The following is a 12,673-nucleotide window of genomic DNA, read 5'->3' as shown; positions in this document are numbered from 1 at the left end:
ATCACTTTAAAAAGGTCTTGTGCAGCAGATTTGCCTAATGTAATACATCCTTTGATTTCTTGACTGCTGCTAGTAGGGTTCTAATTCATTCATGCCTGGGTTAATTCTTCAGTGGGTTGTTATGAAAATTACTTAAAATAATGTCCAACACATAGTAGTTGGGGTGGTTGTATACTGAGTTAGTTCTGACTCATAGCAACCCTGTATATGGTTTCCAAGGCTGTAAATCTTTACAGGAGCAGAAAGCTTCATCTTTCTCCTCTAGAGCTGCTGATAGATTCGAGCTGCTGACCCTGCAGTTAGCAGCACAGCTTGAAATTCACTACATTACCAGTATCCATACATCATACTCATTGGAAGTATATAATAATGACATGCAATAGTGTTATCTGACCTACACATGTAAAATAAATTCAATACTGTCTTGGGAAGCCAAACTAGGAAATATAAAAGTAAGATAGAGGTGCAAGAAATTCAAATCATGGATGAAAAAATTGCCAAGAGGTAGAGGCAGCCTCACTACGAGTCATAGCAAATTCAAGTTATAAGAAATAAAAGAAAATGTAAAGAAAAGATAAACATGATAAAGTGATGGAACAGGTCAGTTGGAACCAGATGAATAACCAGAGAGAAAGAGAATCACCATGAAGGAACAATGGTAAGTTCATTTTAAGTAGAAAAGAAGGAAACATCATCTCTTCAGAAATGAAATTTCATCCAGGATAAATCTTGAAAATTAGAGTATGATGTGCCGACAGGAGACAATACACAGTTCTGCCACATGCTGACTGAGATAGAAGAACTTTGGGAAAGAATCTTTACAAATGTGAGACACCATTTTCTATGTAAAACAGATGAGTAATAACATCTACGCATCATGATGTGGGGAGTGACAAACTAAGATAATGTAGGTGAAAGCAACTAGCACAATGCCTAAGACAAATTTAAGTTTCAATACTTGTTTTTTTTTTAATTGAACAGTTACCTCAGAACATCTGAAAAAGCTTCCACTCCATACTTGGAGCTACAGTAGACTCCTCCAAAGAATGCAATTCTTCCCAGGACGCTGGAGACATTAACAATCCTCCCCTGTGCTTTCCTCACCAAGGGAAGTATGCCCAAGGTCACCTTGATCAAACCAATCAGATTCACTTGGAGGATATTCACATAGGTCTCAATCTGCAGCCATTCACTGCAGCCAGTTGGGTAGATAATGCCTGCATTGTTGACCAGGCCCCAGAGTCCTAAAAGAATAAAAACCAAATCAAGAGTTCAGTCCAAGACAAAACAACAGTCTGTTTACTCTGACCAGTCTTCTTACTGAAAACTAAAACTGCTAGCCAACACATTTTTTTAACCTTTTAAAATGCATCTATAAGTCAACAGTTATCAACAACAACATAAGTTACTCAGAAAGCAGGTTAAAAAAAGATATTAAAAGCTCAGGTCAAAAGCTAAGGGGAGGCAGGAGACAGAAGGCCATATAGAAACTCAAGGAAATCTGCCAACCCATGTGAACTTGAACTTCAGTATTCACAGCCTCACAAAGGTTCTCAAATAGCTGCACTATCGGTCTAAGGGTGAACTAGACATATAACCTCCTTCAAAAAGGCTTAAAGTAAAATTATCTTAAACTCTGGTGTTGGGTCAGGGAAGAATCACCATTAAGCTTTTATAACTATAAGCTATCTTTCATGATGGTTTACAACCCAAATGCAACTATATGGGTGACCTAAACCACTTCAAGTTGATAATTAATTTAAGATATGCTTCTAAGTGACCCCAGGCATTACACAGAAGGAAATGTAAATATTCTCTAGAGAAATCTTTACTTACTGTTGTCAAATGCCATGGAGTTGGTTCCGACTCATAGAGACCCTGTACAGGGTTTCCAAGGAGCAGCTTGTAGACTTGAACCTTTGACCCTGTGGTTACCAGTCCAGTTCTTATTCTAAGGTGCCACACCAGGACTCCATAAGTCCTGATGTTGTTGTTGTTAAATGATGTCTAGTTAATTTTCATTAATAGCAACCCTATGTAAGGAGCTCTGGTAGCATAGTGGTTATGATTCGGGCTGCTAACCTCAAGGTCAGCAGTTCGAAACTACCAGTGGTTCCGCGGGAGAAAGATGAAGCGTTCTGCTCCCGTAAAAATTTACAGCCTCGGAAACCATATGCAGGGTCACTGTGAGTTGGAACCGACTCCATGGTACTTAACAACAACAACAAGAAATCCTATATACAATTTCCAAGGAGTGGCTGGTGGATTTGAACTGCCAACCTTGTGGTTAGCAGTCAGTGTTTATCCTACAGCACCACAAATCCTTATATCAGATGTTAAACTATCATCAGAAAGTTACTAAGAAAAACACAAGCTCGCTGTCAAAAATTACTAAACATACACGGATACAAAGCATTATATGCAAAAAATGCAAAAAAAGAGTCCCAAAGATTTTAGATAATAATATAAAAGAAGTATTTTAAGTATATTTTTTCAATAAATTGAATTTTAATAAAGACAAGACACTATTAATATAATCACACAAATTTATAAAGTAACCAAGTGGAACTTCTAGAAATAAAAGGTATTATGATTGAAATTTTAATTTTTGGTGAACAGGTTTAATGGCAGCTAGACATAAAGTACTCCTGGTATGGTGCTATAGGATCAGCACTGGACTCTTAACCACAGGCTGGCAATTCAAACCCAAACCCACTATATAGGGTTGCTATGAGTCAGCACTTAACAATAGCAACAAGACATAGCAGGAAAGAGAAACAAACTGGAAGATAGAATATTATGCAAAATGCAGCACAAAGAAAAAAAGAGATGGGAAAATAAAAGAAATAATAAGAGACACAAGAACAAAATTAAAATATTTGGCACATGGCTGATCAGACCCATACACAAAAAGAAAGGGATTGAAATAAAGGTAGTATTTGAAGTAATGATGACTGAGAATTTTCCAGAGCTGATAATAAAAGATACTAATCCACAGATTCAAGATGCCATTGGAGGTAATGTTTCTTGAAGAAAGTAACCAGGATATTGATGGATACGGAGGAAACTTCCAGATAGAGACAAGAAGAGCCCGATGGGCAAAGGAAGCTTGAATACAAAAGCAGGAGCTAAGGCCAAAGTGAAGAGTGCTATAGTTGACTCCTGATATGGCGCTGTAGGATCAGCACTGGACTGAGTCAAAACTGACTCAAACTTACCAACAACAACTGGTGTGGCACTGTAGGATAAGCACTGGGCTGTGAACTACAAGGTCAGCAGTTCAAACCCACCAGCTGCAAAACTGTCCATAGTTTGTCATGACCCACACAGTCGAAAGCCTTTGCAAAGTCAATAAAGAACAGGTAAACATCTTTCTGATATTCTCTGCCTTCAAGATCCATCTGACATCAGCAATGATATCCCTCATTTTACATCCTCATCTGAATCTAGCTTGAACCTGTTATGTACTGTTGCAGCCAGTGTCTAATTACCTTTAGCAAAATTTTACTTGCACGCAATATTAATGATACTGTCTGGTGATTTTTGCATTCAGTTGGGTCATCTCTCTTTGGAATGGGTAGGCACAAATACAAATCTCTTCCAATCAGTTGACCAGATAGCTGTCTTCTAAATTTCTTAGCATAGATGAGTGAGTGCTTCCAGTGCTGCCTCAGTTTGCTGAAAGAGTTCAATTTGTATTCCATTCATTTCCATCCTTGTTCTTTGCCAATGTCTTCAATGCACCTTAGAATTCTTCCTTCAGTACCATTGGCTCTTGATCATATGCTACCTCTTGAAACGGTTAAACATCTACCATTTCTTTTTAGTACTGTGACTCTGTATATTCCTTCCATCTTTTTTTTCTTGTTGTAAAATACATTTAATACAAAATAATTCATACTTTCATATGTTTTTACAGACATAGCATATTTACAAATTCAGCTCTACAGTATTTATTTAATGTTTACTATTTTTCCATTATTTGCTAGTTTTACTGTTTCCTTCAGCAGTGAAATACTGTCCAGTATTCTCTAGAGTTGAAAAACTCATTTCTTGGGAAATCCTCCTTGTTCCAAGGCCTCTGTTCTTTTCCATTTTGTTGCCACAGCTGGATTTCCACTGGACAGTGGGGCTTGGCAGATGAGACCCAGGTGTAGGCCCTGGTGGATTACTAATATACTTGGTTTTCAATGTGTGGCTGTAATCTAAGTACACGCATTAAATAAGAATAAACCTTGTATGAAGTCAAGCCCAGTCATCTCATGCCACAATGAAGATATGTTGTAACAGGATTCCTGGGAAGCTCTTTAATGTCACATAATCTGGAAAACTAAATATATCAGGCCACTGTTCCTCTGCTGATGCACCCAAAGTTTCAAATATTTTTGTTAGTTGATCAAGGTCTGAATCTTCTAGCAAAAAAGGAATCCTTTGAAGCAACTCTGCTAACATACAGTCAACAACCCACACGTCCACACCCACACCATACATACTAGCTCTAAATAGTAACTCAGGGACCTGATACCACCAGGTTTTAACCTGATGATCTATTGGGACTTCCAAATGGTCAGGTCAAAATATGCCAGTTTCAGAACTCCATTTCCATCTAGCAACAAGTTTGGTTTCAGGTCCCTATGTAGAGTCCACTGTTGATGTAAATATTCTAATCCTTATAGAGTCATCAACATATATGCTTTGATGTGTGATGATGTCAGCACAAGACTATTATACCTTATTATAACCTCTAGATCAGTTTCCATAAAATCAAATACAAACTTGATATTAAGTTTATGTCTAAAAGGAAACCAATTATATTTGGATGACTTAGTTCCTGTAATAATTTAATCTCTCTTAAAGCTGTTCTATTTATACCATCTTTATCTTCTGATCTATATCCAAGTTCAATTTTTTTTAAATGACAACTATCTGGTTAGTGTTCTTGTCTCCAACCTTGTTTGTTGTGGTTGTTAAGTGACATCAAGTCGATTACGACCCATAGAGACCCTGTATAGGGTTTCCAAGGAGCAGCTGGTGAGCTTGAACCACTGACCTTGCAGTTCAAACAACTCTGCAGTCTGAGGCATTAGCCCACAGCGCCACACCAGGACTCCTCCAACATTGTAAACTGTAGCAAATCTTCCCTCTCTGAGAAAATCCAGTATTCACAATACTTTGCTCATGACTTCATGTCCAAAACTATCTGGCTCATGGACCTGACTTCAGTCAAAAAGCTTCCATCTTCTTTGATGTTTCCTCTATCATTCAATATTAAATATTTTGTCCATAAAATCTTTCAGTATTGCAAGTTGAGGCTTGAATTTTTTTCATTAGTTCTTTCAGGTTGAGAAATGTTGAGTGTGTTCTTCCCTTTTGGTTTTCTAACTCCAAGTCTTTGCATGTTTCATTCTAACACTTGACTGTTGCTATCTATTCCTAAGACTAAGCAGGAGACCCAATGTTTGGTTGGTCTATCCGGATTTTGAAGAAAGCATATTCTAGGAATATGCTTACTGTCTCCCATTTATAAAACCACTAGAAAGAAAACTGCATCTGAGTGGGATCCCAACTTAAAATGAACCATCCCAGAGGCAGAAATGGGAAGTACCACCACTAAGAAGCCACAGGAGCAAAGCACATCCTTTGGATCCAGGACACCAGCACTGAGAACTTTCTAGACCAAGGAGACAGAGAGAGAAACTTACACTGAACACAGGGAGAGACAGCAGCAGCAGAACCAGGACAGTAGTGGCAGGAAATGGCATGGTGGGCTTCCTGGCTCACAGAGCACGAAAGCTAAGTGCTTTGGACAGTAGGTCTGCTGGCAGAGTAGGGTGCCTCTTGGCACTTATTGGCAGAGCTAAAGAACATGATAACACTTGCTCAAGCAGGTCAGAGGCCAAGGGACCATGGAGTCTGAGAGGCTGAGGGGGAGGGAGGCACAGCATGGCTAAGAGTTGTCATAACCAAAGAACTGTTTTCTGAATTGTTTCTGATCCTGAATTGGAATCTGTTATTTCCCTAATAAACCTAGTAATCATGAGTAATGTATGTAAGCTCTGTGGCCACTGCAAGGAATTATCAAGCCCAGAAGAGAAGTTGAGAGCACCATGGGAAGAATGGTTGGTGCTAGAATTAGTAGAGAGGTTGAACAGAGGAGGTATGTCTGACCTTCGCCTCACAGGAATCAGTTGTTGATGCTGATAGTGATCCTTCTCCTCCCACCATTAAAGTTAAAGAAGGTCAGATACCTGGGGTTTTCACAAAGGGCATTCACTGTATGCTTACAATAGCAGGTAATTCCATGTGGCCAAAGAACAGGGTGATGCCTATGGAGACAAGGCGGGAACGACACACTGGAGACCAGACTGTGAAGCTCAGCAGTGGAAATGCCCAAAAGGAGAAAGGAAAATGAATTAAGGAAGCAGAGGCTGTTATAATGGTCTGTGTGAAAAATACCGAAGTCCTGGATTAAAAGGTAGTAGTGAGGATAGAGCGGGAGAAAATAGATGAGGAATTAAGAATTCAAATGCCCACAGATAACACAAAGTAGAGACACTGGCTGGTATAAGGCAATAGGGAATGGTGGGGATAGTGAAGCACTGAAGAGCCCAGATCTCCTATAAAAGAGAAGCCACTATTCAGCCCCATCCAAAGATTATCACATAGAAATGTAGGCCCAGTGAGGCCAAATCATGTGATTTTATGTGAACTAGCCTGACTTTTATATGCCAGTAGTGGTGGTGGTGGTGGTACGCCATGGAGTCGGTTCCAACTCATAGCAAACCTGTACGGGGTTTCTGAGGCTGTAAATCTTTACAGGAGCAGAACACCTCATCTTTATCCCATGGAACAGCTGGTAGTTTTGAACTGCTGACCTGAGGTTAGCAGCCCAATGCGTAACCACTACACTACCAGAGCTCCTTTTAAATACCAGTAGCTAATTTTAAATCTTTCTTAATATTCTATAGCCCAAACATAACAATTTGATGATGTCTAAAATATCTAGAGTGGAGAAATATTTAGTCGGTCCAACCACCAGGATCTACTGAATTATAAAATGAAGGAGTGTAAGAAGGAAAAGGTCAGAGAACGTGGATATTATCAAGAGAAAGTGAAATTTAAAGGGTCAAAGAGAACTTGAACAATAGCTAGAGAAAATGAAACTTAAAAAGTGACAAGGTACAAAGGCCAACTTTGATGACGTCAAGGAAGCAAAGGAAGAAGAATCAGTTTAGCACACCCTGAAAACTCTTCAAATACTAAGAGTTGTGTTTGTACTCCACTTGAAGTTAAGATAATAAATAGTCTCAAATCTATCAGGCTCATTTTTCAATTTCAACATTAAAGAAACATAACTGTCCTTCAAAGGACAAAAAACAGCCTTTTAAGTCAAGATTCCAATATATACTTACGGCAGGTGCTCTTGCAACTATGTGTGTGTTGGGGGGGGCGGGGGGTTATATACAAAACCACAAGGGAAGCACATACTCAGCAGTTCTCAAGCTGAAGGAACTGAAGAAAATATTCAAGCCTTAAGTTGCAATACTGAAGGATGCCATGGGCAAAATATTGAATGCCACTGGAAGCATCAAAAGAAGATGTAAGCAATATAGAGAGGCAAGGTACCAAAGAGAATTAACCAGTGTTCAGTCATTTCAAGAGGTACCCTATGATCAAGAACTGATGACAGAAGAAGTCCAAGGTGCACTGAAGGCATTGTTGAAAAGCAAGGCTCGAGGAACTGATGGAATAAAAACAGAAATGTTTCAACAAACTGATACAGCACTAGAGGCACTCAGCCAAGAAATTTGGAAGACAGCTACCTGGCCAACAGATTGGAATAGAACATATTTGTGTCCATTCCAAAGAAAGGTGACCCAACAGAATGTGGAAATCATCAATCTACATCATTAATATCATATGCAAGTAAAATTTTGCTGAAGATCATTCAAAAACAGTTGCAGCACTATATGCACAGAGAGCTTCCAGAAACTCAAGCAAGATTCAAAAAAAAACATGGAATGACAGATATAATGGCCGACAGCAAATGAATCTTGGCTGAAAGCAGAGAATACCAGAAAGATATTTACTTGTGCTTTATTAACTATGCAAAGGCTGTCATGTGTGGATCGTGACAAACTATGGCTAAATTGCAAAAAAATAGGAATCCCAGACACTTAATTGTGCTCATCAGGAACTGTACATAGACCAAAAGGAAACTGTTCAAGCAAAACAAGTAGATACTGAGTAGTTTACAATCATAAAAGGTGTGTGCCAGGGTTTTTAATTTTTCAGCATTCTTACTCAATCTGTATGCTGAGCAAATAATGCAAGAAACTGGATTATATGAAGTAGAACGTGGCATCAGGATAGAAGGAAGACTCATTAACAACCTGTGATATGCAGATGACACAACTTTGCTTGATGGAAATGAAGAAGACTTGAAACACTTAATGATGAAGATCAAAGACCACAGGATAGTATGGGTTGCACTTCAATGTAAAAAGAAATACAAAAGCTTCACGTTGTTGTTGTTGTTAGGTGCCATCAAGTCAGTACCGACTCATAGTGACCCTGTGAGCAACAGAATGAAACACTGCCCAGTCCTGGGCCAACCTCACAATTGTTGCCACGCTTGAGCCCATTGATGCTACCACTTTGCCAATCCATCTCGCTGGGGTCTTCCTCTTTTTCTCTGACCCTCCACCTTACTAAACATGACATCCTTCTCCAGCAACTGGTCCCTCCTGACAATATGTCAGAAGTACGCAAGACAAAGTTTGGCCATCCTGGCCTCCAAGGAGCACTCTGGTTGCACTTCTTCCAACACACATCTGTTGGTTCTTTTGGTAGCCCATGTTGTTGTTGTTGCTGTTGTTAGATGCCATCGAGTCAGCAATGACTCATAGCGACCTTATGCACAGCAGAACAAAGCAATGTCCGATCCTGGGCCAACCTCACTACTGTTGCCACACTTGAGTCCATCGATGCTGCCACCTGGCAAATCCATCTCGTTGGAGGTCTTCCTCTTTTTCTCTGACCCTCCATCTTACTAAACATGATATCCTTCTCCAGCGAATGTTCCCTCCTGACAATATGTCCAAAGTATGAGAGATGAAGTTTGACCATCTTGGCCTCTAAGGAGCACTCTGGCTGCACGTCATCCAAAACAGATCTATTGGTTCTTTTGGCAGCCCATGGCACTTTTAATATTCTCCTCCAACACCATAACTCAAAGGCATCAATTCTTCTACAGTCTTCCTTATTCACTGTCCAGCTTTCGCATGCATATAAGGTTATTGAAAATAGTATGGCTTGGGTCAGGCGCACCTTAGTCGTCAAGCTGACATCTTTGCTCTTCAACACTTTAAAAAGATCTTGTGCAGCACATTTGCCCAATGCAATACGCCATCTGATATCTTGACTGCTGCTTCCGTGAGTGTATATAGTTGATCCAAGAAGAATGAAATCCTTGACAACTTCAATCTTTTCTCCATTGGTAAGAATGTTGTTTATTGGTCCAGTGGTGAAGATTTTTGTTTTCTTGACACCAAGATACAATCCATACCGTAAGCTGTGCTCCTTGATCTTCATCAGTAAATGTTTTAAGTTCTCGTCACTTTCAGCAAGCAAGGTTGTATCATCTGCATATTGAAGGTTGTTAATGAGTCTTCCTCCAATCCTGATGCCACACTTTTCTTCATAGAACCCAGCTTCTCATATTATTTGCTCAGCATACAGGTTGAATACGTATGGTGAAAGAATACAACCATCACACACCTTTCTTAATTTTAAACCATTCTGTGTTCCCATTTTCTGTCCAAACAAATACCTCTTGGTCCATGTACAAATTCCTCATGAGTACAATTAAGTGTTCCTGAATACTCATACTTTGCAATGTTGTGCAGAGTTTATCATGATCCACACAATCAAAAGTCTTCATACTAGACCAAAAATAAACATCTTGATAAATGAAGAAAAGACCGAGGCTATCAAAGACTTCATTTTGCTTGGATCCACAATCAACACTCATAGAAGCAGCAATCAAGAAATAAAACGATGCTTTGTTTTAGGCAAATATGCTGCCCCTTACAGTGTTAAAGAGCAAAGATGTCAGTTTGAGGACTAAGGTGTGCCTGACCCAAATCAGGGTATTTTCAGTGACTAAATTTGCATGTGAAAGTTAGACAATGAATAAAGAAGACCACAGAAGAATCAATGGATTTGAATTGTAGTGTTAGAAAAGAATACTGAAAGTACCATGGACTGTCAGAGAAACAAACAAATCTGTCTAGGAAGAAGTACAGCCAGATGCTCCTTAAAATTGAGGATGGCGAAGGAGGTAGGCTTGCAGAATGTGCCCTTTGGTTGTTTTTTTAAGTTGTTGTTAAGTGCCGTCGAGTTTGGTTGTTTAAATGATTATATATTCCCGAGTGTTTGGGTGTATATCCCTCCCCAACAACAACAACAAAAAAAAAACAAAAAAAAAAAAAACAGAGGGAATAGAAGCAAGAAAAAAAAGTGAGGATGGCGAGATTTTAGTCTCTCGTACTTTAGACATGTTGTCAGGAGGGATAAGTCCTGGGAGAAGAAACATCATGATTGGTAAAGTGGAATGAAGAGCAACAAAAAAGAAGAAGATGCTCAATGAGACTGACTGACGGACACGGTAGCAGCAACAATGGGTTCAAACACAGCTGTGAGGCTAGCACGGGACCAGGCAGTGTCTCATTCCATTGTACAAACAGGCGCTATGAGTTGGAACTGACTCGACAGCAACTAATAACACTACATGCACGAGGCGTTTCAAAAACTGGGGGGAAAATGAAATTTAAAAACAATGGAACTTTTCCATAAACTTTCTGAAGCCCCATCATGTATATAAGATATACATCATTTTTGTTGTTATGAAGTGTTGTCGAGTCAGTTCTGACTTACAGCAACCCTGCATTGGGTTCCCAAGAAGCGGCTGGTATAATATGCATGTATGTAAATATATGCTGTTCTGAATTGATCTCAAGTCATGTCTAACTCATAGTGACCCTACAGGATAGAAGAGAACTGCCTCATAACGTTTCCAAAGCTGTCATCCTTACAGAAAACCCACTGCCACCGTGACGATTCTGATTCCGAGACCTTACATAGAGTTTCAGATGCTGTAAATCTTTACAGGAATAGAGACTCATCTTTCTCCTGTGAAATGCTTGGTGGGTTTGAAGGCTGAACTCCTCATGGTGCTGTAGGATCAGTTCTGGACTGCTAATCACAAGGTTGGCAATTCAAACCCACCAGCTGCCCTTGGAAACCTTATACAGGGCAGCTATGAGTGACAACCAACTCAATGGCACTTTAACAGCATGTCTTTACAGAAGCAGACCGCCACATCTTTTTTTCCAGAGAGCAGCTGGTAAGGTCAAACCACCAATCTGGCACCTAACCACTGTGCCATCGATAGATAGATAGATAGATAGATAGATAGATAGATAGATAGATAGATATAGAGATGCTGTTGTTGTTATGTGCCGTGGAGTCTATTCTGACTCATAGAGACCCTGTACAGGGTTTCTGAGGCTGTAAATCTTTACGGGCACAGAAAGTCTCATCTTTCTCCCGCGGAACAGCTAGTAGTTTGAATTCCTGACCCGGAAATTAGCAGCCTGATTTATAACCACTACTCTACCAGAGCTCCTTATATATATAAAACCTTAGCATCTTCATGCCTAAGTAAATGGAAAGGAGAAAATACTCTTCATACCTCTGTCCCCGACGCGCTCCTTCACCCACTGGGTGGCTGCAGCGATGCTCTCTGTCTGGGTGACATCCAGAATCACTGTCTCCAGTCTGTCTGATGTCTTTTCTCTCAGTTGCTCAGCTCCGTGCTCCGTCAGACACCCAGCCAGCACCCTCAGGCCTCGTAAGTCCAGCTGTCTGGCCAGCAGGTTCCCAAAGCCGGAATCACAGCCCGTGATGAAGACATACTTGTCTTGCAGGTTGCTTATTACCTGTCTCTCACGATACCAGCGCAATAGGTAGTAGAAGCCCACAAGAACTGCCAGATAGAGCCACATGGTAAGAGTCCCTCTTTCTCCTTTGATAGAAAGAAAACAGTTTGGATTTTCATTTATATCTTCCTTCTTTAACCACTATTATTTATGTGCCAGGCATTGCATAAGATGCTGGGCACTCCATATTGACTAATACCCTCAAGACACCACAATTTTGAGTAATGACTCAAGTAGGTTCCCAAAGAAATACACTGCAGTTTACCAGGTGCAAGAAGAGAAGTCTATACACAGTATAATGAGGCAGCAAAGGAGGAAGAACCACTGGCTGACTACATTAGGGAAAGCTTCACAGAAGCAGTGATCGTGGAACTACTTCCTACATGACAAGAAAAAAATCTAATCCATAGCTGCAAAGTTGGTTCCAACTTATGGTGACCCTGCATGTTTCAGAGTAGAACTGTTCTTCACAGGCTTTTCAATGGTTTGTGATCTTTCTGAACAGATCACCAAGGAACCTCTGGGTTAATTTGAACTCCAACCTTTCAATTAGTAGCCAAAGCACTTAACCATTTGCACCACCTAGGGGCCTTGCATTATGTTTGTATACTTTTCTCATCTCCCCTATTGCTACTATTAATATTGGTAGTTTGTTAAAGTGTCATCAAGTC

General features: G+C 40.0%; 1 protein-coding gene and 1 pseudogene across 1 annotated transcript in view; both read right to left on the bottom strand.

Annotated features, from left to right (window-relative positions):
* HSD17B6 (hydroxysteroid (17-beta) dehydrogenase 6) overlaps positions 1–12,068 on the bottom strand; it is a 19,573-nt gene extending 7,505 nt beyond the window's left edge. The window contains exons 1-2 of the mRNA XM_006859455.1: positions 11,756–12,068; positions 986–1,244 (exon numbers count right to left, since the gene is read on the bottom strand). Coding sequence (XP_006859517.1) covers positions 986–1,244; positions 11,756–12,068 — 572 coding nt within the window. The remainder of the gene's footprint in view (positions 1–985; positions 1,245–11,755) is intronic.
* Positions 4,032–5,209, bottom strand: LOC102811846 (annotated as a pseudogene).
* Positions 12,069–12,673: the final 605 nt, after the last annotated feature.

The sequence above is a fragment of the Chrysochloris asiatica genome, unplaced genomic scaffold (genome assembly GCF_000296735.1).
Source record: "Chrysochloris asiatica unplaced genomic scaffold, ChrAsi1.0 scaffold00033, whole genome shotgun sequence".
Classification (NCBI taxonomy): domain Eukaryota; kingdom Metazoa; phylum Chordata; class Mammalia; order Afrosoricida; family Chrysochloridae; genus Chrysochloris; species Chrysochloris asiatica.
Note: the sequence above shows the minus strand (reverse complement) of the source record. Positions and strands in the feature narration are given on the sequence as shown.